The 25,170-nt window shown below is 37.2% G+C and overlaps 1 protein-coding gene and 1 long non-coding RNA gene across 8 annotated transcripts in view; one reads left to right on the top strand and one right to left on the bottom strand.

Moving 5' to 3' along the window:
- Positions 1–19,457, bottom strand: part of LOC139101636 (uncharacterized) — a 54,524-nt gene extending 35,067 nt beyond the window's left edge. For 2 of the 3 annotated variants that reach the window (XR_011545596.1, XR_011545594.1), the window contains exons 1-6: positions 19,264–19,457; positions 19,043–19,191; positions 18,309–18,588; positions 13,554–16,345; positions 13,314–13,444; positions 13,111–13,139 (exon numbers count right to left, since the gene is read on the bottom strand). This is a non-coding gene — a long non-coding RNA (uncharacterized lncRNA). The remainder of the gene's footprint in view (positions 1–13,110; positions 13,140–13,313; positions 13,445–13,553; positions 16,346–18,308; positions 18,589–19,042; positions 19,192–19,263) is intronic. The other variant, XR_011545595.1, reaches the window with a different exon arrangement.
- The window catches only part of Timeout (circadian regulator timeout), a 103,294-nt gene continuing 96,618 nt past the window's right edge, over positions 18,495–25,170 (top strand). For 2 of the 5 annotated variants that reach the window (XM_070654901.1, XM_070654898.1), the window contains exons 1-11: positions 19,553–19,874; positions 20,079–20,183; positions 20,268–20,421; positions 20,549–20,729; positions 20,796–20,927; positions 21,011–21,106; positions 21,267–21,430; positions 23,247–23,364; positions 23,541–23,803; positions 24,359–24,491; positions 24,569–24,723. In XM_070654901.1, coding sequence (XP_070511002.1) covers positions 20,090–20,183; positions 20,268–20,421; positions 20,549–20,729; positions 20,796–20,927; positions 21,011–21,106; positions 21,267–21,430; positions 23,247–23,364; positions 23,541–23,803; positions 24,359–24,491; positions 24,569–24,723 — 1,490 coding nt within the window. In that variant the 5' untranslated portion in view covers positions 19,553–19,874; positions 20,079–20,089. Of the gene's footprint in view, positions 18,584–19,552; positions 19,875–20,078; positions 20,184–20,267; positions 20,422–20,548; positions 20,730–20,795; positions 20,928–21,010; positions 21,107–21,266; positions 21,431–23,246; positions 23,365–23,540; positions 23,804–24,358; positions 24,492–24,568; positions 24,724–25,170 lie in introns of those variants that run through there. The other 3 variants (XM_070654900.1, XM_070654902.1, XM_070654899.1) reach the window with 3 other exon arrangements.

Genomic DNA, 25,170 nt, shown 5'->3' with positions numbered 1-25,170 from the left:
TCCAAAGTCGAAAAGCGACTTTGCAAATTTTACGGAACGCTGCGATACGTCAAATGTTTAACAACCGCAAGACAGTGGTCACAAGCTAATTAATGTTGCAAACTAGTTATAGGAAGAGACGATGGGTTTTCCTGTCTGTATCTCTACATATATATATATACGTAAACCACATATACAAATACACGCGTACAAGAGATTCGCACAGAGAGCCATCTTGTCACATTTACAAATCGTATTAACTTCATTTCTTCCCAATCTTGTTTTAAAATATAAAAATAACCTTATTACTAGCAAGAAACATTATGTTTTCCGTAATTTCTAAGATAACCTGAGATCGTCAAGAATTTAATGACACGTTAACAGCTAAAGTGGCAATTGGTGGTGGTGAAAAAAAAAACAAAAAACAAACAAAAAAAAACGGAAATGCGATATTCTTGTGGAAAGTGATAAGAATGCCCGTGGGAACGACGTGAATTTTTCGTTTGCGCGAGATTATTACGCGTACGTATAGGTTCGAGACGCGGAGGAAGGACGAAACCGAGCCGAGGGATTTTATGTGCCATGCTCGGGCTATAAGATTTATCTCCGCGAAACTGTGGCGGCTTTCGCCCGCGTGCTGATTCGAGGGGAATATCGTTTCCGCGCCGAGCGCTGCGCGGCTTTTAATTAAATTGTATATTCGTACGAACGTCGACGAATAAATTTCCTGCAAGTGACGCGTGATCGTTACTACCAAGAATCCGAGCAAAAATCGCTCCGCGGATCAGCGTCTCGATGCAATCCGCGCGTATCGCAGCCAGGTCTCTGAGGAGCCGTGGCCTCGTCGAATTCTTTTGTGCTGACAGCTGCGCAACGCTCAATAGGGGGTTTAAGAGGCTTCAGGGGAAGAGGGCCGGTAATGAATTTTTAATTGGCCGCCCCGTTTTCTCTTCGATCCGCGTAGAAATTTGAATTGTCCGAGCCGCGTTAATTGCTAATTTATACAGCACTTGAGATGCTAGTTGAATTCCGACGTGATTCCGCGCGCACTCGGCCTCTTTTTCATATATATCTTGAACGAAGGGCGCTCCCCTCCCCCCCCCCTCCGGTTCACTTGACGATATTTTACTAGCAACGTAATTTTCGCCGGCGTAATATCGATTTTCCGTAAAATTATGAGTACTCGGTAAGTATACCGGGGTTTAATAACGTCCCGCTTACGCCGATCCTAGCACGTTGTGATACAGCGTACATTACAGGAATTTAAACATTTCGATTGGTAAAGGGCCAGGGGTATGTACGCGCGGTGGTTTCACCGTAACCGGCGGTCTTAAAGCGATAGGCTGAGACTGAGAATACGGATAATATCTTCGTTAAAATGTGCAATTTTATTTAAATTGGAATATATTATAATGTTAATTAATTCGCGTTACGTTCAGCTGTTCTCAACTGTAATCTCAAAACTTGGCTACGTATTAATGTCACTTACGGCTAACGCTGCCTCCTCCCATCTAATTATGTCACATTCAGCGCTATGCAAAGTCTGTTCTTAATTAGCATTAATTAAGGGCAATCACGTTGACGTGACACAAATTATTCGCTTCTTACGTAGCCGCTGCGAAATTAGATTAAGATATTTAATAATATATCGCGACACTTCCTTCGTCAGGCTATTTTTTAGCGTCAGTAAAAGTTTAATTAATGTTCTTTCCGAAAGTCAAGAGTGATGAAGCAAAGAAATACTTTTGCGATATATGTAAAAAAAAAGAAAGGAAATTTTCTGTAAAAATTACGAGCTTTTATTTTTTTTTTAATTAAATGAAATTTTACCACCAGAACTTTCATATTCTCATACTATCATCGTTGAGTGAATTAAATAAAAATAAGATGCGCAAGTTGGTCAAGTTACGGTATTAAAATATATTACATCAATTAAAATTTAATATTAATTACAATTAGAATTTAACTAGAAACGTGGCTTTCGAGTATCTTTCTCAAAAATAGAAATCATGTAAACGCGAATATCTATTCTCGACAAGAATGTTTCGCGGCAGCTCGTTATCCTTTATTCATTGCTAGAAATTGAGAGATTTTGCAAATGGCTAAATAATTATTTGATAGCACAGTCCATGAAAATTACACTCGGTGTATCAGAATATCAAAACTGCGGTGTAAATCTCTCAAGTGCCGTAAACTCATCCAACTGCCATCGTATCCATTATTGGCTTTATTAACTAAATGATACCGCAGGTTAAATACTCGCCTTTTGACGTATGCCAGCATCGTTAATACGTTACATAAATGTAACACGGTTAATTAATACCTTCGCAATTATATAAGAGCTCGTGAAAGTTAAATTTTTAATACCATACACTCGGACCGCGATAAATCGTACGAAAAAAAGTAAACTTTGCTATAATTTTCCAGGATATTAATTATAAAGACTTAAATTAATCCGAGTCACGAATTTCGAGGAGGAAAAGAAAAATTACCGTTAATATGTTACGCGGATGGGTACTCGCGAATATAAGCACGGCGTACCTATACTTTATTACACTGAATCGTCGATTAAAATACAACAAACGTACGCGAAATATGCAATCAACGAGAGATAATGATCCTTCGAACGTCAACTATAATGCGACGATTTTTCTCTCCGATTATGCCCACCGTAGGGGGCGAAAGCACCGAGGGGGGAAGGGGTTGCTATCGAGAGGGCTATTTTGCGAGTGGATACCTAGCATTCCCTCGGGCTACCATAGAGCGTCCGCATGCACGCAATCTGCAGCGCGTTAATACGCGCGATTGTCTCCACATGCGTGCATAAGATCGAGGTATATACGTACATATGTGGGATAGAGACGGTGAAGCAGGATCTCTCAACTTAAATATTCTGTTTGCAGCAAACGGATTCGACAACGTTAGGCAACAGTGCGGTTAAGCGCTGACCTTGCCACACTTCGTTAAGACGGTCTTTTAAAGCTCTGACGCTCTCTCGGGCTTAATTTTTTTTTTCCCTCCCTTTCCCCCCCTTCCCCGTGTAATTAATATTCCCTAATGCTGTTAATTACGTAACATCCATTTCGTGCAATTCGCTTCGGGACGAGTGACTTGACTTTCATGGCGTAGAGTTACAAACGCATTTATCAAGCATTTTCCGCTCTTCACTTTGCGTTTAACTTTCGAGCTCTAATTCAGAATCCGCTTCAATTGAAACGCGGTCCGCTGAAAATCGTGCTTAAGCGCACTCCAAGTTATCCGGATCATATAAATCGAAACGAATATGTTATTGATCGCGTTAGCCTCAAACGTTGACTACATGTGTATTCCGCGGAGATCTTTAAATAGACACGTGAGAGAGATAAATATATACTTCCTCGTGACAAATATTGTTATTTTAAAATACAAGATTTGCTTGTTGATAATTTACAAAATGTAGAACGTAAATGTTTGAGAAAGAGAATTCATTAAAACACGTTTTTAAAATAAAAAAATTTTTTTTTTTTATAAATATATTCAGACGCACATTCGTTATTTAGTGTAAATTGAATTCATTTGTACACTACGATACAGTGCAATTAATTTTAAACATGCGTGTACTAACGTTAGGTATATCGATAAAAACGTTAACAAAATGTAACATTATTTTTTTTTTCAAATAAAAGTTAAAAATGCTATGTGTGTGTGTTTTTTTTTCCCCTCAAACCCGATTTAATTACGCTGCGTATTATCGAACAATCAGAGAACGTTGAGGATTCCTGCGATAAAGGGAAGACCAGCGTTTGTTGCGGTACATACGGATTCGTGTCCTGAATGCGCGTATTCTCGATCATATCTCACCCGTACAATGGCCGCGCCAGGCAGTCCCTACTAATTAACAGTCGCTATTAGCCGACCTGGTCAATTATACCTGAATTATTCTGGCGATGATACCACGCCGATGATGGCTGCGCCCGACCACTGATCACGGTATGTACGGACGTACAGCATGACAAATCGCTGCGTCCCAACGTTTGTCGTATGATGTCTCCGAACCGTAGAGGTAGCTAGCGCGGTTGACGAAGGGTATTCTCGATTTTGCATCGCGTGGCGTGTTGATTTTGGCACGAAGCGGACCGAAACGGCGAGTTAATAATGATGGCGCGGTTTAGTAGCGAAGTAGATTTGCCTCGTGTATTATCATAATCATCAGTGAACGGGACGCGATTTACAAATGAGAAATCCGGATTGAACGTGGCGGATCGGAGAAACGTTAGGTTCCATTACTCATGATTTTCGTTTAACTAAACGTGTCTCATTAAACCCAGCGGTATTATTAATAGATTATTGTTACATGGATATACGAAAATACGTAATAAATGATTCAAGAAGCATTTAATTAATTTGTTGCGCAATTTCGATATCAAAATTATAATAACGTAAAATTTACATAAAATTTATTTCTAACAACATTATCATTACTAGTCTGATGAGCAGTAAATAAAAAATATCTCAAAACCCTGTAAAGTATATTTATTACGTTATCGTATATGTATGTTATTTATATAAAAATAAAAAGAAAAAAAAAAACTTTCTTTGAAAAAATGTGTTACGTAATGGCAAAAGTAATCGGATAAATATGATTAAAGATGATTAATCCGAGCGATGAGCTACTCGAAAGGGAAGAAGAGAGCGATATTTATCTTAGCTAGCGGTCTCCCCTCATCGTAACTTTGACCTCCCGAGATATCAACTCGTTGGCGCACGTTATCAGCGACACGATACAAGCAGTCTCTCGTGGAGACTGGGAGATAAGAGTGAAAGTACCTTCGGGATTCTGTTCTCGAGTTTCAAAGAACTTGCCCCCGGACTGATATATCTCGTCTTTGACTCGATGACTCTTTGCAAAGTATTTTTATAAGTTTCCCTCGAGATTAAAAAGAATTTTTAGGCGGCAATTATTTATTATTAATTTCATCAAATAATAATTTAAGTGCACGCTTTTGGGCAAAATATCACTAAAACTTTAACAAGTATCGCGCGGAAGTTAAATGATAAAGACATAAAAGTTTAGATTTTTATATCGTATCGTTTAATCAATTTCCTTTTTTTCTCTCTCTTTTCCTCTCGGCTTATATTTGAAAAGATAAACTGTCCACGTTGTATATTTAGTAATTACGTAATTCTCTTTCTTCTTTTTAACATATATATTCAATAACTGTCGACGTGACGTCTAAAATGGCCAGTGCCATTGCGGCAATAAAACGCGGTATTTCAAAGGAAAGCGTAGTGCACTATTACGCGACGCCAATGATGCGTAAGCGCGAGATGTAGTAGCAAGAAGGCGAATGCCAGAAAGATGGATAAAAGAAAATAGACGAGAAAAGATATGGATATATAGCAAAAGAGACTACAGGTATGTATCACCAATACTGCGGAGGCTATACGACATGCGTCAGATAGGCTTTTCCGCATGCCTGTATTATCCTTTATGCTCAAAAGGAATCCTATGACTGAAAGCCCTAAATATCAGGTCACACAAATTGCATTCAGTGTTCAATGGGATTTAGCGCGACGCGCATCGAGTATTCAACAGTGTCGAGAGAGAAAGAGAAAGAGAAAGAAAAAGAAAAAGAGAAAAAGGTGAGTAAGTGAGTGTGACTCCTTACGAGTAATACGAGAAATATATCTATGCATGCCGCGTTCTCCTCGCTGCAGTTTGTTGGATACCGGTAGAATTTCGTTTCGCGTCTGGGGTCGTATCAAGAATCCTTGATTCCACTGAGGTATCCTGCGGTTTTCAGAGGATACATAACACGTATAGAAAATTTAGTGACTCGAGATAGGAAGTACTATATAAAATTTACGTGTACTTTAAAAATCAAATTTCAAAGAATTTTCATTGTATATTATATTATGTTGTATATAGAAACGAGCTAACGCCGGACGTAATTTTTTTTTTCTTTTTTTTTTTCTTTTATACTCTCGCGAGGAAATTCGAAATATCAGTTTTGAATGGGAAAATACCTAGTTGAGATAAAACGGAAACAGGCGGTAATAACGTTATTAAAATAATCGAAAAAAAATAAAATAAATAAAGGGAAAACGAGAAACCTCACATTGTACGTAACTCAAAAGAAAGTAATGTGGTAGTTTACATATGCGCGTTTATGCTGGAGCTGGATTTTAATTCAATTTACGGTGGTAAATTCGAATGCAGGGAACGTCATCACGTGGAATTTCGAAGCTTCGCTTTACTATCATTGAATCATTCGGTTCCCGTCAATCGCATATTAAATCAGTGTCCATCACTTTGGTGCATTTAGCGCGCGCAGCCGTTAATAGTCAGGCAATCTCTTGGTACGTGAACGGAACAATAAGTACGTCATGTCAACACGTACCACAATTTCACGCTATTTATCAATATTAAATTTAACATTGGTCAACGCAACAATAAAAAGTTCCCGGCAAATTCTATTAGTAAGAGTGAAATTAATAACTAGTATAAAAGAAAGTGAAAAATTGTAAGACCTCTCGATAACAGATTTGTTATTAAAAAGAAAAAAGAAAAAAGAAAAAAAAACAAGAAAGAGAATAACTCAACTGTATATAATTACTATCTTCTTTGCGAGATTATTTCGTGCGGATAACTGATGCGTGAGACGTCTTCCTTCCGAAACGATTATACGTATGTATCTACAGTGTGCTGCGTTGAGACACGGGAGTTATGAAATATTTCGACCGGTAACGATTAATCGTGGCTTCACGTCGTTCGTGCAGAAATAAACCGTCTTATAACCGCAAAATAATTTATCGCGCTTATTCAACACTTGTTAATTTATTTCGCGTTCATGGAAGAGAGGAGATGCATCTTCTCAACTTCTATTGCATTATATTCGTATCAGCGAGTTATAATTTTCTCAACGAGTAGGGACTAGCCATCTTACTGCTTGCTAACTCGGCTGATTTATTTTCGCGCTATAAATTCCTTAATCAATGTTTACAACATGCATACGTGACATTATTATATTTAGCTGCAAATGCAGTACAGCGAATTATGCGGTAACGTAATTTCCAAGTTTATCCCCGTACCTTTAATGCGATCAATCATCGATCAGAATAACGATACATTAAGTAAACAAATAGCCGATAGCACAATTACCGATATATAGGACGAGCGATACATCGTACGTTATACAATATGTGTTTTGCAATTAATCAGCCTTTTTTGATAAAATATTGTTTTAATTTTCCGCCAAAAACAATTATCCATTAAAAGACAATTACGTGAAAATTAATTTTATGAAAAAGATACAGTATTATACAAGTTTTTGTTTGCTTTTTTTTCTTTTTTTTGTGTTTTTTTTTTTTTATTTTATGCTGCTTTAATAATACTACTCATATTACGAACACAATTCTATGCGCATAAAGTTAAAAACTTTGTCCGAAGAAAAGACAATTTAGCACCGCAACAACAATTAATTACTTTCCATTATTCTTGACATAGAAACTGCAAATGACTTCCACTCAGGCACCCTCGACCTCTCTTTCTCTCGTAAAAATAAAGAAGAATTATGGCACGTATTTTTTGCGACTTACAATCATTTTTACCGATAGTAACGATGTTTGAAAATTCCTAACAGAAGTTTCTGTACGTACAAGTATAACTTCGCAGATACTTTTTTTAAATTTTATTTTACATATAGTACACGTTACATATAGTACAGTTCACGGATAAACTCTCAGGTTAAAAAGAATTGATCGCGTATGTATACACGATAAAAAAAAAAAGAAATAAAAATAAGAAAGTTAGTAAGTCGTGACTATTTTATGAAAATTTATATATATAAAAAAAAGGTATTCGTTTCCTTAAACGAATCGCAATTTACGTAAATAAAGCTACCTCAGAATGACAATAGCATGCAAACAAGTGCTTAACGAGAGCTCTCATTATACGCAGATGCAACTACATAAAAGTTTCTTGCGGAATGTCACGTTCATGTACCGCCTCCAAAGCGATATCAGCAATGACAAAACACATTGCATAAAATATAATATAATTTATATTTCTTATCTGAATATTATACGAGCGCGGTACAGTTAAACGTCTCGAGTAAAAAAAGGGCTTCGAGAAAAAAAGAAAAAGAAAAGAAATTCCAACTCCGATATTTAATTCTGATTCCCGGTTCCATTATGTGACCGTGGCTTTTCGATTAAACGTTTACAAAAAATCCGCGGAAACTTCCTTCACCATAATCTCGAGGAAAAAAAAAATTGAAAACTTTTTATTACGTCATTTGTAAATCTGTCCCGATTATGTGTAACGAGAGGAATAAAAAGCCCCTGCGCCAAGCTGGATATTCCACCTGGAAATTACTGAACTTTGACTCGGGTTTCCCTACGTTATTATGGTTTTGTATCATAATGAAATTGCTCCTAAAACATGGATTTCCGTTTCACTGTGACGTTTACCATGATCGATACTATTGTAATACGGGTCTACTATGCTGAGCTCAACAGCCACTGTTATTGTAATACCTTGTATGCTACCGTCCCTCCCTAGTTCCCCTCCGCCTGCCTCTCTCCAGAGTATTAGACATCGCCCGGGTGGTCTTACACGTTCAAGTCTGATACCAGCGACATGCCGTGCGAAAGTAGATTATACTTACACACCCGAAGGAAGCGTGCAAGTTTCGCAAACTTTAACCGACCGCGATTATAAATCGTCGTCCCTCTCTTCCGGTTGGCCAGCTTTCACGGAAAAAGAGCGGCTTTATCGAGTTTCGGATTTTAATTATTTACGCGCCCTACGTAGACAATAAATCATCTTACGAAACATTGATTTCTCCTGCTTACCCTTTTGTTAGGCGTGAAAATGTTTTATGCAGCCGGCGTCCTTGCAGCTTGACGACAAAAAGTGTGCGATAGATAATTTACTAAGTACAATAGATCGCGACGCGTCATTTTAAAAAAGTTCAATAAGCCACGCCTGTGAATTAATCGTCCTTTCGGAATTGTGGCGCGTGATTGAAGAAAGAATTAAATGCATCTTGCGAATTAAGTCTGGCTCAACGAAACTTTCAAAGGAATAGAATTTATAATCACGGCGCGACATCGGGTACCTAATAGTCGCGCTTCATTTAATGATTATAAAGCGGTTCTAAAGAATCCTTCTCCTATCGACACACAAATCGCCTATCGATACCCAAACGCTGTCAGGAATTTTTCCTTTAAACGCGATTTTCTCAACTAATCCGACTGATAAGATCAGCATATAAAGCGGATATATGCATGTACACAGACCATCGCTAACAAATTCCGTAAATTTATTCGCGACAGATTGAGATAAGAATTGGAAATTATTTGTGAATTAAATTATGATGGATTGTTAACTTTGCGGAACAAGAGATAAGTCATAGTATAATAATCTACATGTCGTATTAAAGCTGATATTATTTTCTTGGTTCTTATTCGCGGTATCGTTATTCGCGTTGTCGGCCGTCTTTTTCTGTCTCCGTTGAAAGAAATCAGACGGAAAAAAAATTCACGAAGAGGAAGGGGGGAGAAGAGAAGGAGGATGGGGAGGGAAAAAAGAAATATCTGTGTAAAAGCACGATTGGTGGCGGTACCGGTGGAAATTCCGCGGTTGCTGTTTAACGAAAGGAACGTTCGCGTTCCGAGCAACGAGTTCACGCATCGTTGGACCGGATCAAAAGATACCGTAATGCAATTACACCTAGCGTTTGCGCACTATCATATAATATTTGCGAACGATCCTTTTCGCCGTTCCGTTTGGTTTCGATTTCGGGTTTCGGTACGAGAACAGCCCGTCGTTGTCATCGCGAGGAAATATCAGAGAGGCGGGATCCGCGACGTAAGAAACGACGGCAAAGTCATTTGACGCAGCTCGACATGCTGAAATCGACAGGAAACCGAATGGTCTCGCAAAGACAAAATTCGCTGGAATCCGAGCGTGGCTGTGTCGTCAATAGAGGAAACCACCCGTTGCTCTCTCGTACTTTAGCGCTCTTGTGCCAAATTAGCTTTCAGCCGGAGCAATTAACATCACGCCAGGCACGATGCTTGACAGACGGGGGAGCCCGAGATTTATTGAGCGACAATCTATTTCGCGGATCTCTTTCTGACATGCGCGACGCAATGGGGGATTATTTTACGGCGCGGATGAAATTATTTCTTCGCGTAAATCGAGATATTCCGTGCCCCGGTGCAAAGCTATAATATGACTGATGTTGCCGCCAACGACAAATTCGCTCGTTATAATTGTACCTCACGTTTGCGAAAAAAAAAGGAAAAAAATTAATTTCAATTTTATTAATTAGTTTTCGTTTAAAATCTGTAAGTGAGATATAACGACGGAAATTTCTATAGCTCTGTAGACGTTAATATAATTTCAGCAATGACACAAGCCTGTTAACATCAACGTAAATATATAATTGAAAATCATGGAACTGAGCGTGATACGCGAGCGGCTAATTCAAGGGTAAGAACCCCTTTGTCGTCATCCATGCGCGGTATTTGTTTATCGTGTTTTGCTTCCGTCTGGGTTGGATCTGTTTTCACCCTGATATGAGCAGGCAACTGTCGAGGGTTGCAAATTCGCATAGGGCATATCGCAACCCTCAAAGTACCCTTCATGACATATCGTTCAGAATGTTAAAAGAAGTTTTTATTTAACATGTTACCGGTTTATTTTTATTTTTTTTTCCTTTTTGCTAATTACGCGTTTCAACATTTTCAAAAATAATTTATAAATATATGTACGTACATACGTGAATATTTGAAAGGTATTTGCATATTACATCATTCGCAGAAATCCGCTTACGCCACACTATTATAAATAACGAAGACTTGTATATTTACATCATTTCGATAATGCGGATAGAAAATATTTATTACAATAATAAATTAAGGTATGATAATGCGATATATGATTTTATTTTAAATATTACAACTTATCACTTTTAATCAAGTGAATATTTATCAATGAATTTAATGAATCATGCTGCCATAGGATAGCCGTGTTTAAAATGTAAGTATTTGAATGCGTGACCGAATATTATTACAATTGCATACAATATCAAATATTCACGTAACCGAGAGACGAGAGATAATAATATTGTATCACGTTGTCGGATGTACAAACTATAGTATGTTAAAATCGCTTTATACGTACGCGTATATGAAATCGGTAGTTCGCGTTGTAAAAATGCTCGTTGTGCCTTAATGATTTAATAAACCAGAAAGCGCGGGATGTACGCGTAATGTGCTCCGTCTTTCTTTGAGACTGTTCAAGAGGAGAACTCGAGTTTCGAGCGCAGTCGCACGTTTGACAACGTTTGAATTCAAGTTTAATGTAGAATTCGCTAAGAGAGCGAGCGCCGGTCATTCAGGCGGCTGCGAGCCATTGAAAATCAGTCACCTCATTCAGTCGGGAACATCGTGACGAAACTCGTGGAAAATCAATAGAGCCGGGCACCGAGAAAATACAACGCCGACCGCGCGATGCGGTCCGTGGTAGTGTCGCGCGCGCGATATAGATGAGAACATAAATAAAAATGGCTTTCGATGCACGTACCTTCGTGCCGGTAGTTTAGGGAGATTGTGTTTTTTAATAAGCGTAAGCACCGCGTGAGAGTGCTCGCGGAGATTTGTCGCCTGCGTGATTCCGCATGAAAATTAAAACGCATGACTTTGCGACCGATTACATCTAGCGTCAACAACTCGTTGAACAATACACCGAACTAAATTCGCGAAGCCTATGCGAAATTATCGAAGAAGTCGTGTCTCTCGGCGACTTTTTTTTTCTACAGTCAACTAACGACGTCGAGAGAAGAAAAAACGAATAAATCCCTGTTCAACAAGAAGATGCAAAGATTCCATTGTTGCCCACCCAATTTTTGTAAACGAGTTTTTTTACGGATATTTTTAACGAATCGGAAAGTGACGGATTAACATCGACTACGTTGCAAGTAGCCGGAAATGCCGACTACGCTGTAGGTAGTCGAGAAAGACGAGGAACGTCTTTCTATTTGCAAGCTATACTACTCACTACTTTTTAAACTACTCTACTGTAGGCAACAAAGTTACGATTTGTAATATATTTAAAAGCTAACTCGTTATTAATTAATGTAGCTCAACATACAATATCGAAATACATACCATTATATTTTATTGTAAATTTGTTGCCTTGGTAATAAAATTTGTGACTTACATTCGATGCGACGCTGGCGGAGTTCAGCTACGAACAGATGATGGGATGATATTCTGTAACAGAAAATAAAAAACCAAAATGAAAAATATGCAAGAGTAATAATTATTAATTTTTAATGTAATTTCTAAATGCAATTTTTATTTATTTTTTCAAAAAAAAAAAAATATATATTTAATAGTATAATTATCTATGTTTCAAAATTATTTCAATTCGGAAAAAAATTTTTCTAGAATATTAAATTTATTTTTCTTTCCAATTATTTTTTAAAAATTATTATTGGATAAAACAATGAACCGAATAAGAAAACCGAACAAGAAAATTTTTTATTTTTATGTAAATATAAAAAGATATTTACCCAAACGGTGCTCCGCCGATGTATGATGTCCCTCCTGGACCTCCTCCTCCTCTCAGACCATCACGTCGTCCTTCCTTCTGGACACAAGTCACTCGCGATACTCCCGGATACGCGCGCGAATAGTTGATTAAAATTATACGACCGACCCTGGCGGCACTCCCGTTTAAAAGATTAATATAATAAATTTCGGACGCCCGATTACTTTTGCGGTATTCGCGACGAACCCCGATCGTGGTTCGTTTGTTCGATTATCGACGACGACGCTTTAAATTCTCCTTCGGATTTTTATCTAAGCAAAACGATAAAGTTTCACTTAGATAAAATCCTAGGAGATATGTAGCTCATATAATAGCAAAGACTGTAACAAAAAACTATTATCTTGCACATTGATATATTTCGATTTATACATATATAAAAATTACTACTGCTACTGTTACTACTTCTACTGCTAAAGCATACGCGAATATATTTACGCGAGATGCCCGATTTTTTACGCGATTTACCTAAAGTCCCGGTTTACGCAAATTCTTCTTTTTAATTATTAATAATAAAAGAGTTTACTAACCGATACGTAGCAGCGGAGTTATGATGATCCTGCAACAGAAAAGTTTAAAATTTTATTGTAGATATGTTTAAAAAAAGATTTACTTTAAAAAAAATATATATACGCGTCTAAGTTAATTTATCAATTAAATAATTAAAAATATAGTTATTTATTATTAAAACGATAAAAGTATTACTTTCGTGTAAAGAGCAAGTGATACTTACTTTAGAGTTGCTCCGCCGAGGCAAGATGCCCTTCCTGGGCCTCCGCCTCCTCTCAGGATGTCCAAAGCCGACCTTGATCTACGAGATCCTCCTTCAAGCATAGAACACTGGCGAAAGCTTCTGGTAATACGCTATAACATAGTCGCGCGTGGACAAATTAATGACTGAAATCTTTCGCGCGCAATACGCGGTGTTCTCATTCACAAAATTTATGCAATAAACTTTTTGGTGACCACTTACTTCAACGACACTCCCGAGGCGAAACTAACGAAGTGGCAGCAGGTCGTATTTTCACTAATTGCAGCGACGAGGGTGCCTTGGCTCAGTTCGGAATTTTCAACCTAAACAAATAGAGTTTCGATTAGACAATATTTTTGAGAGTCCAGCCATCGCGACGAAATCGTATTTGCGCGGAGAACATACTTATTAATACGCGACGCAAGTAACCGGCGTACAGGAAAAGTCTAGAGGGTCTAGAGATCAAATACGCGACGATCAAAGACCACTGTGTAATAGATTAGGTTATCGTACGAGTTCTATGGAAAATACCCACATCGTAAATGCGCGTCGTAAAACCGAATGAAGAACAGAAATCGAGAAACGCATCACGTTCGAATTAATAGCTTTAATTATTAAATTAAGTTACTTGTCGGCCGTGAACGGTGAAAGCTCCGCAAGCTGTGTAACACGTGGCTGACGAAACTCGACCGGAAGCAGCAATGCGAGGCACGTAGCCGGTGCCTTCGGTCGCGAGACCGAGCGCGGTCGAACTTATCCGATTTTTATTTATATAATAATCTCATCGTTCCTCACCCTTACACAGTTTTAACTCGTTACAAAAAACATTTATTCACCGAATATTACGTCGAACGTTATGCCAGATATTGTCTGCGTACCTCGCGTATAGAAGTCTGCGAAAATCGTACCTGAGTCACATAGAATTCCAAGAGCTAATTACTAAGCACAGTCATTTCGCACAATAATGAATGGCATTCTAGAAAACGAGACCGACGAACTGTCCGCGGGTTCGTAAATCACTTGTACCGGCGACGGAAGCGCGTTAATTTTCCCTTTGGATTTTTATCTAACAACAAGTGGAACGAAAGTTCTGCTTAGATAATATTCCCCGGATGCTAAAGCCCACCCACCAAAGTCGTGCACGTGGAGAAAAGTACTTTATAATGTAAAATCGAATAACGAACTGCTATAGAGATTTAGAGATGCGAGAGAAAGGGATTAAAACTGCCGCGTAATGAGAATTATTAAGTATTACGCGCAAAGTTTTTACTTCACTAATACCGCGTTGAGATTACTAATGCTAAAAGGTAATTCACGGTTAGCGATAACTCTAATCATCGAATATATATTAATAAGTAGGCTTAGGACCACGTGCGTACGGACTCTCGTGTTCTATGTGTGCGTGACGACTGCCGGCTCGCGAGTGAGGAATAGCACTCAAGGCCACAAGGCTATGGCTTATTTATTTACCCACCGCTACTCAGGGTTAACGCGTTACAAAAGATTTTACATGTTGAATATCACGACGAATATTCTATCGGATATTATGCCGAATATTACTTTCGATGTATTACAAATTTTTTAACGATGGATACTTATTGATTACGCTAATTACTCATACTTAATCTAGTCAATCTAAAGAAACGAATATAATTAATGTGCGAATGTACTTACATATGTACATATAAATTACATTTCAAAGAAAAGAAGCGTTTAAAATACCTTGTAAAGTATGTAAGTACATTCTTAGTTTGTTACTAAAAATTATTAAATAAAAAAATCGATATCTTTAACGTTGAAAGTAACAATCGGAAGTAGATAACATGCGCGAGACGTTATATAATTTTAGCATCATACATTTAAACAAGCGAGGATAATTATTGATAGATAATTCTTTTCTGCTTCATGTAGAGAATAAAACAATCAAATAATTAAGAGTTTAATTTTTATCGCTTAATCCGTTTATCCACGACGATTTGATTCACACACCTGGCTGCTTTTAAGCCGATTTCTGGAATAAATCCCTTTAATTAAAAGTCTCATTAATAATTGGAAACGATAATTGAAAGTCCTGTTAGCATGATATAAGTCTCGAGTAGTAAATTGATTGGTGAGTAAATAAGATTTTCTGCTGTACAGTTTTTAAATTATTCGCCGAGTGTAATAGACCCGTCCACCTATCTGTCATCGCAAATATGTAACAATTTTGTATAATTTATTTACGTATTTTAAATTGTTACGTTTAAAGTTCGTAGTTGATAATATTTTAGTAAATTATGTAAAATCTTTTTTCCTCCACGGAAAGTAATAAGAGCAAGGCAAAAGTAAGGCAATATCTCTGTTGAAATTTAACGTGAAATAATTCATACCCAGCGCAAGAAAATCGGCAATATGAATGCGCTGGAATTTTCGCGGCGCGACCTATTGAATCAAGACCTGTTTTAAGGACCAGCGGTGTAACAAACTCCCGAGTTTGCCTTCTACGATAATCGCAAAGAGTATTCGAGATAATAATTTATAGCGCGGAACGCAATCGCTTTATTTCGGCTCGACTAAATTTGCCGCTTCCAACTCGCCTCGTCCGCCAGTTATGTTTACGCGCGGCGGAACTTACAAAACTTAACTGAATTAACTAGTTAACAAGTAGATTATGCACACGACATTTAGCTGCCAACTTCGTCCGACAGACTTACAGTTTTCCGTATCAAAGTATGAAGTAACCCGTGGAATTTGCCATAAATTAGAAGCAAAGCTACGTCCCATAGTGCCGGTCTAAAGAGCGCAGAAATGTTTGATTAATTTTGCATTAACCTCTGTCGTTAGTACGTTCTAATTGAATCCAGGGCGAAACAAGCTATGTTCCATGTATGCCGTTAACCCTGGAGCATACGCGCTGATGTATTCTTCCATCCCAGAAGAAGATTGCGCGTATATTTCATTCCACATCTCGTTCTGCTTTAGAAAGATTGAAAAATTTTACTGCTCTCTTTCTCTTCCTTTCTCTGTTTCTCCACCTGTCATACAGAAAAGATTGGTCTAGAAAAACAATATGTCTGAATTAAAATATTATTTATTAAATAAAAAAATATCATGGAAACATATGAAATTCCTAACTATTGAACGAGAGATATTTTCGTTTCGCGGCAACCAGTTATATTTGTGTACGTATGTGTACTCTGTACACGTACGCGGTTGCAGAAAATATAATTTATTTTGCAATTTTATTTAATTATTACCAACGGCTGTACCATGTTTTATAATACAGGCAGTAGTATAAATCATCAACAATTTTACAATTGCCAACACGCGACGAATTATTATCGGTACGCGCCACGGTGCCCGTGAAAAAGCTATCCCTTTATAATATTTTCGCGTTACATGTTTTTCATGAAAAATCGAGAATAATTTTCTAAAAATGTTCCGCAAAAGGGAAATTTTTGATTCTCGTGTGCTAAAAGTAAATAATTATTTCAAAGCGAGGAGGGGCTTTAATTGAATTTAGTTCAAAATTAATTAATTCTTTATTGTTAATATAAGACACCACCGTCGAAATATTAAAACTCTTTGCACGAGAAAAAAAACAATTGTATTAAATTTTCTTAGAAATAACAATATAAATTGCTTTGAAATTATTTTTGATGGCTCTAACGTTATTTTGATTTGCAATAAATTTAAATTGTACTATTAAAATCTATAATCCGACATCTGTTGTTTCCATTAATGAGAAATTATTCACTAACATAGGTTTTCATCTATGTGCAATTGTGTTTATCGTTGAAACAATGCTTTTGATAAACAATAAATGGCTCAATTTTGTATTTCATTCACAAACCACCACGTTATCGTCGTTATTGCTTATTAGCCGAAAGCATAAAAGCGGTTTGTTCGTTCGTTGTTGGGGCGCACGTAATTTTCGCAATAAATATATCTGACTTGAAATTTTTGAATTTACCGTGCATTAATATAACTCCATCAAAAATCGAAAGAGCTTCCAACCGAACATTTCTATTTACACGGCAAACCGCAAAACGTGTTGGTTATTCCGAATTGTATTCTCCGACTTCAAAGGGAACTGATTACTTTCCCGTAAAACCGCATTATATTCGTTCTCGCGTTATTTCAATGTATTCTGCTAATTTTTAGATTCTTCCAGCTAAAAAGCGAAAAAAAGAGAGAAAGAAAGAGAAGGAGAGAGAGACTGAAAACAAAAGAACAAAGATACAAACAAGTAATTAATAACGAATTTCAATATTATTATTGATAATTTTCAGTTTAATTAATTTAATAATCTAACGACCACGGAGTTTTACGAATATGTTATTAATTCCACATCCTCATAATTACGAGAATACGTAATGTTCGAATAAAACAATAGCGCATCAGCTTCCCCGTTTAAATATCGGTCTGGTACACGAACCAAAGAGCATATTTCACGTCGTGGGAGGTTTTGTATCATATAACTCGTACGATCCTCGGTTCTTTCGTGATACACGTAAATTAGATAACGCTCGCATTGCGAAGTAGCGTTTGTTGCAGCGCGCGGAGAAATAGCGACGGGGGAAAGCGGAAAAATATCAAAATCGCGCGGCGTGACGACGTGTACGCGTCGGAATCGATTCGAAAAGAGCAGCGGACTGCTCTCGGGCAATTTTCCGGGCGTCCCGGGCACAAAAACCGCCGCGTGCGCGTCACAAAGCGCAAAATGTATAGGGCGTGCTGTCATAGAACACTGACGCGACGCTGACGAAATAAGCGGACAGGTGCGGACGACTGGCCAATAACCCGATGACCCGGATACCTTCGATGATATCGATTAACCGTTCAATGTCCGTGCAGTCGCGACCATCAAAACGCATCGGCACCTCATGCCTTCTCCCTCCCCCCCCCTCTCCCCCTTCCGTCCTTTCACGGGTCATCATTTCTCGACCGTCTCTCGACTTCTATTACTCTATTAATATTTTGTATCTCTTGTAGTACCTTCTACGCTGCGTCGCCTTCTCGCTCGACTGCTCCGTCCGTCTATCTCGCGGCATCTCTTCTCGTCATCCTTGCCGTCCGGTGAAATTGGATTTATGGCTTTATTTTCCTCCTTTGCGGACGACGTCTATCAGTAGATTGCTCGCCGAAAGCGCTGCTTCGTATTACGACATAATGGATGTCTAGAGCTTGCGAGCATGCGGATGATCGAAAAACTCGCAGCCTCAACACGATAACGGATACTTCATTAGTCCTTCCTTTTTATACAAGATGAGGTATGCTGAAAGTCGGAATAACTGTTATAAAGTTTGTTTCATTTTTTTTTTATTTTACCGCTTTGCGAAAAATAGCTCGAGTATACTAAAAAGGCAGATCAGGCGTTTACTGCGGCGACGGTGGCTTTTCTTTTCGATCTCCCTCGGCCGTCGAGGAGCGAAGAAGAAGTAAAGCTGTTCTCTCGCTGAAATTTCGGCAGCTGATGCTTCGCCGCACATATACATACTGTGTGCTTGGTATGTGGCTCAACGCACATCACGTTAGTATCATGTACATACGCCAGCCGCCGTCGCCACAGCAAATGCCATATCTGTCTTTTCAGTATGCAACCAACGCGTACGATTATTGCGGTTTATACCGTGCAGTTTTATTTTATTTACAAATTAGATCATACGCTATAAATATCGATTACTATATAGAAAAAGTGCGAGCATATTAATTAAGACATGAATTCATACTTTCCGTTTCTATTGATGATCGCAACTCGTCAATGATAAAAGCGTTTTCACCGTGATCCGCTAATATCTCGACGTCGTCGATGACGGGAAATAACTTGCGCGTTACTAGCCACCCTGGACGAGGTGGTCGTTAGTCCTGGCCCGCCGTTCTGAAATGTTCGAGAAAGAGAGTGAGCACGGAACGCCATTTGCAACGGTTAAACAAAATAATTATCGCGTACCGCGAGCGACGTGTCGCGCAGGCAATTCAGCGTTTTTTACGTTTCTACCCTATCGTCGTACCAATCGCTCTGCGTTACCTCCGCCTCGACTCGACTGAAATCTTACAAAAAGCAACAAAGTAGCCCATCAAGCAGCGAGATGAATGACGATGATTTAACTCTCGAGCTCCAGCATTTGATTCGCAAGTCGTTACTGCCGTTGTGAGCTGCGACGCCGCGACCGGTCGACGCCAGTCCGCGACGGAAAGAGTCGAACACGGACGACTGACCGATCACCCGACCGAACGAGTACGAGGGCGACCGATTACGTCGAGAGGGTGAGAGAGACGCTCGGTTCCCGCGCTTTTCTCACCTGTTGCGTTTGACGATATACACCCGTACGATTCTTCCGGTTTTCGCGAAGAGCTGCAGTCAGTGACTTAATTATCGTTTTTGGTAACGCGTCTCGTTGCTAGCCATGTCGAGTGTATTGTGAGAAGTCCAAGATTCTTAATTCACATGTGCAATTCACACTTTGTCCCGCGCGTGACATAACCTAGATGACAGCGCGGTACCGGTACTGGATATTTTGCTAAGTAAAACGGATTTATCGTCGTCAAGTCGACGTTTCGGTAAATGTTTGAGGTGGAGATAAACTCTTTGATTTTGAAATTAAATAACTTTGCTGTTGTCAGTGTGTTTTTCTGCCGAATAATATTCTCAAAGTAGCTATGCAACAACCAAGTCAATTATGATTTTTTTTTTATTTAATAAGATGTATTTTTAAGAACAGAATATTAAATAATTTTTTAATATTTTTCTTTTTATTATGTTAGATTGCACAAGGATGATGGACCATCTTTCTGCTGAATTAACTGCTACTTGTTCTGTAATTGGATATTTTGATGGGACTACCTATCACTTAGAGAAGAATTCTTTGGGTAAAGATTTATCTTTGTTCTACTTTTTTTACTTGAGTGGGATGGTTAGATAATGCTTGACTGGTACAATCAATTTCCTGACAGATGTTATAAAGGATCTCATTAGGTATCTTAAAAGAGATGATGATACACATACTATAAGGCGCTTTCTTGGACAAAGTAGATTGCTTCAAACAGATCTTGTGAAGATTCTTGTACATCATGTTGAGAATATAGAACTTTGGGATGTCTTATTGAGGTATGTGTTAGTGCACAAGTACAGTTTAATACATATTTAAAATGAATGGCGTTACATTCTCGTGCTTGAATATGATTTAAAGATGCAACTACTTATCACTTATTATTTATCTATTTTTCTTAATTAGATTACTGATTAATTTGACGAGTTCTGCATTTTTAATCTACAATGAACAAATACCAACTGAGAAAACAACATACAGTTTGTATCAACAAATTGTTTTGTATTTACAAGAGTATAAAGCAGCCTTAACTGATGAGAATGTGTGGTCAGCGGTAGCTGGTCGTTTGGCGAATCTACTTAACATTGTAAGTGGAAAAGTTCTTTATACCTGTGCAATAGGTAGAGATTGTAAGATAACTTTTACTTTATAGGAAGGTACAGAAAGAGGGGAGGAAAATGAGTTGATAATTGAAAGGATACTTGTTTTCATCAGAAATGTACTGCAGGTACCACCTAATGATAATAATAAAAGAGTTGATAACGACGCTACTATTCATGATGAGGTGAATTATTGTGTTAATATTAAAATAATTTTTTTTTTTTCTTGAAAATTATGTAAAGTGACATGTAAAATTTCTTTTTGCAGCTGTTATTTGCATTTCACGCTTCAGGAATAGTGGATATTTTGTTGTTTATTGTCAGTAATAATAAAGAACAACAATATCACATGCAAATTTTAGAGGTTAGACTATTTTATTTATAATTAATTATTATATTGTTTTATAATTTTATATTAAAAATATATTTAAATCTGAAAATAATACAGTCACAAAGAACTCATTGTTTGTTACTTGATAATGTGCTACTCGTAAATAAAAGTTTTTTTTTTTTCACTTGTCTAGATCATATCTTTAATGTTACGTGAGCAAAATGCAAGTCTGTTGGCTGTATCTGGGTTGCAACGTAATACCACCGAAAGGGAAAATGACGAGGCTTGCCTTATAGCTTTACGGCAAAAAGAATTACGAGATAAAACGGACAAAGTTAAAAAATATGCTGGATCTAGGTAAATATGTAATGTTATTTATTAACAAGAAGTTTATTAATCTATTTGTAAAGTAATGAGAATATATGAGCTCTGAAAATTCGCGCACATGGTATATACATTTTTGTGCCAAAAACAACACTTTTTTTTTCCACCAGCAAAATTACGTCGAGCAGTAGTTTTTAAATGAGGGTAATTTAAAGCTAACTGTGCTTAAAGTTTCATACAAATCAAGGGCGGCGCGTCCATGTGGACTAATTTTCTAAAAATTTTAAAATTACTGTGCGTGATATCTGACGCAGCAAATTATATTGTGCACTCTGAGTGCGTAAATTCTGGGATACTCAGTACACTTTTTATAAAATAAAGACAAATTACATTAATTTAATTTAGGTTACAATTATATGAATCTAAGAAGAACTGAGAAAGAGAGAAAGAGAAAGAAAAGAAAGTGGTGTTTTTTATAAGGCACGTATTTACTTGAAAATTTGGTATTTAAAAAAGATTTACTCGCGAAATTAAGAATCTTTTATTAAAAGTTCTTTTGTATTTAATTTGTTGATTTATCACACGATGATATTGCGTCGTAACATTTGTGATTTTAATTCGGTTTTATTCGCTCATTAGTGTTATCCGCACGTTTTTACCTTGATACTGGGGAGAATGCATTTAATGCGACCAGCTATCGCGTAATTACCGCTTTAATGAGCGGCCACTGCTAAAAGCTCGTCATCATAAAAGTGGGATGACTAAAAGGTGCCGATTCCTACTTGACAGATACCTTTGGGAGTTATCGCGGTGTGTTCGCGATGCGATATGCGTATAATGAATATGACCCAGTTTTTAAGGCAGGACCACCCGTAGTATGAATAGAAGCTTTTATCCACTTGTTGGAGAGAAGCGAGCCGTATTCTTGTAACGAGCGCGTTCCAGAAGCTCATGGATGCGCGCATCCACGTCTTTGCGAAAGGCTTTTTACGAGTTGAAAGGGACTGGATGTGCGGTGAAAAGATCCCACCTCCGCCTTCCGCGTGTTCTCTATCGATCGATGAAAAGATAATTTGATCGGAAAACGATAAAGCAGCGCCTAGCTGTGTCACGAACACAGATCTCTTTTTGATAGCAATAGTAAACATAGGAACAAAATTGGATAGCTGCGCCGTATACGTGCTCGCCGCATCATTTTTATTATTTTATTTCCATTTATTATTTTCACGTTACTTTCGTACAGGAATTATAAGAATTTCTACTTCTATTTGAAATATTATACGCACAGTGAAGGAAAAGTTTCAGCGTTCCTACATAGCTAAACGCAAATTAAATACTATTTGATTTTTATTCGTATGCTTTTCGTGTATTTTGATAAATTAACTTTTCGCGGAGTTAGCTTATTTTATGCCTTAAAAATAGTTGGAAGGGGCTAATAGAAGTGTGAGTTTCTCTCGCAAAAAAGAAGTAGGAGAAAGTTAGTAGGATGCGCGCCTTCATCATTTAGGAAACTCTGTTGTTGACAGCTGTCTTCTATTCCATTGATTGAATCTTCGGGACTCATGGGTGAAATTGAATTTGAATAATCAATTCTCTTTTTAGTAGCGAATGATAACGTTATTTTCCCTTTTCAATTCACGTATTGAGACGAATAGGAAAGGAAATACGAAAACTAAATAAGAAATCTAATATGTGCTTGAAACGTACATACATTTATCGTTCTCCCAAATGCTTGTATATCACGTTTTAAAATACGCTACGTTTGCATCCTTGAAAAATTTAAAAATACATTTGATTTTACAAATTGGTTTGATTTCTCTAATGTCGTACTTTTTATTTGGTCAATTAGGCATTCACGATTCGGCGGTACTTATGTTGTGCAGAATATGAAAGCTATCGGAGAAAACCAAATGATATGCCACCAACCGTATAAAAAAATTGAAGCAATGGAATTTGGCGTCAATAAGGTAAATTTTATCAGTCGATTATTAAGTTGGAATTTTTTTTTTATTAATTTCATTAGTATCTTCTCGAAATTGGTTTAAATATGTTCGATCAAGTAACCCCACGTGTTACGTTTTGTAAATTATACCAACAAAATTAACGAATGTATGAGTATATATAATACGTGTCTTTCCAACAGAAAAGAGTGAAACAACGCAAAAACAAAATAGGCCTGCAAGATATCAAAGAGGAGCGCATGTCTGCCCTTAGCGTGCGACTTTTTCTAAAGGAATTTTGTATAGAATTTTTAAGCGGTGCTTACAACCCTGTAATGAGATTCACCAAGTCTTGCTTCATTAACGATATTCATGACCAAGGGGCGGAAGCGGCTGTTTATTTGTGGGCTTTGCGTTTCTTCATGGAGTTCAATCGACATTACAAGTTTGAAGTGAAATATGTGAGGTAAATCTATGCGTCTCAACTTTCTCACAGCATCTACATTGTCGCATACCTCGGTTAAGGAGGCAGAAAGCGAGACAGTTTACGAACTCGTTTTACGCATCGTCGCTTTCTTTCAAGCCTTGCCTGGAGAGAAAATTCTCCAGCGTTCACGCATATAAGCTGAATCATCTAACTTTATGTCACAAAATAATTTTTATGACTATTAATAATAAATAGTGCTATGCTATTATTTACTTTACTTTAGATTATAAAGTTAGATAATTGATTTTGTACATTTACACATTTCTCGTTCAAACAATCTATATATCTAGTTTGAATTTTAATTGTTTACACTTTGTTATCTGCGCTATGCGCTATGTAGATGCTTCTCTATTCCTGTTAGATCAAATTTTACTGACGAGTTGTTTGACTTTGATTGATTGATTCTAATTTTTTTTTTTTTACACATGTAAATATAAAAGTTCTATTAAAAAAAAAAAAAAAACTTTAGACAAATACAAAATTTAAATATAAATAAATAGAAGTTAAAATTTATTGTTTTATTTTATTTTCTAGTGAAACTATATCTACGGAAGTATTTTATTTAGTTCAAAGACAAATGGACCAATACTATGAGATGATACTAATTGATAAAAAAAAAATACCACTTTGGTCTCGGAGATTGCATTTGGCATTAAAAGCATATCAGGTAGGCAATAGGAAACAGTAATCAACACCGGGTGCGAGTGTTGGAAATAGCTAATAAAAGTCTATCTCACGTTTTAGGAGCTTCTTAACACTATAATGGTTATGGATAAGAGTACAGATGATGGTGTTAGAAAATCCAGCAAGATAATTAAAAGCAATATCTTTTATGTTGTGGAATATCGGGAAACGATACTCTCTCAACTTTTATGCTTCGACGAGGTTAAAATGTCACGGTAAGTGAATAGAATTTCATCGTAACTACCACTGTACGAAAAACGTGTAGCTTTATCACAATTACTTATCAAAATTACGCATCAAAAATTTGATCTTAAAATTTTTTAAAGAAAATATATATAAATAGAAATTATGAAAGAAAAACCATTCGATTTTACAGTTGCGCTTTTTACTCTTTCTATAAATTAATTTTATTTATAATTTAACAGAACAAGCTCTTAATCTTTTACGAGTTTCTGGGGAATCTCACGGATTTTTAGCAGGCGTAACGTAAGAATAACCGAAAAGTTATGCGACGCGTCATTCTACGTCGAGTAATTCACATTTACACCTATTGAGTAGATCAACGCAGAGAGAAAAGAGAGAGAGAGAGGAAAAAGGAGAGAGAGAGAGAGAACTCCTTACCGAAAGTTTTATCTACCGCAGACAGATTGATTCACTTTCGG

This window comes from Cardiocondyla obscurior, linkage group LG04, assembly GCF_019399895.1.
Source record: "Cardiocondyla obscurior isolate alpha-2009 linkage group LG04, Cobs3.1, whole genome shotgun sequence".
NCBI classification, from domain to species: Eukaryota; Metazoa; Arthropoda; class Insecta; order Hymenoptera; family Formicidae; genus Cardiocondyla; species Cardiocondyla obscurior.
Note: the sequence above shows the minus strand (reverse complement) of the source record. Positions and strands in the feature narration are given on the sequence as shown.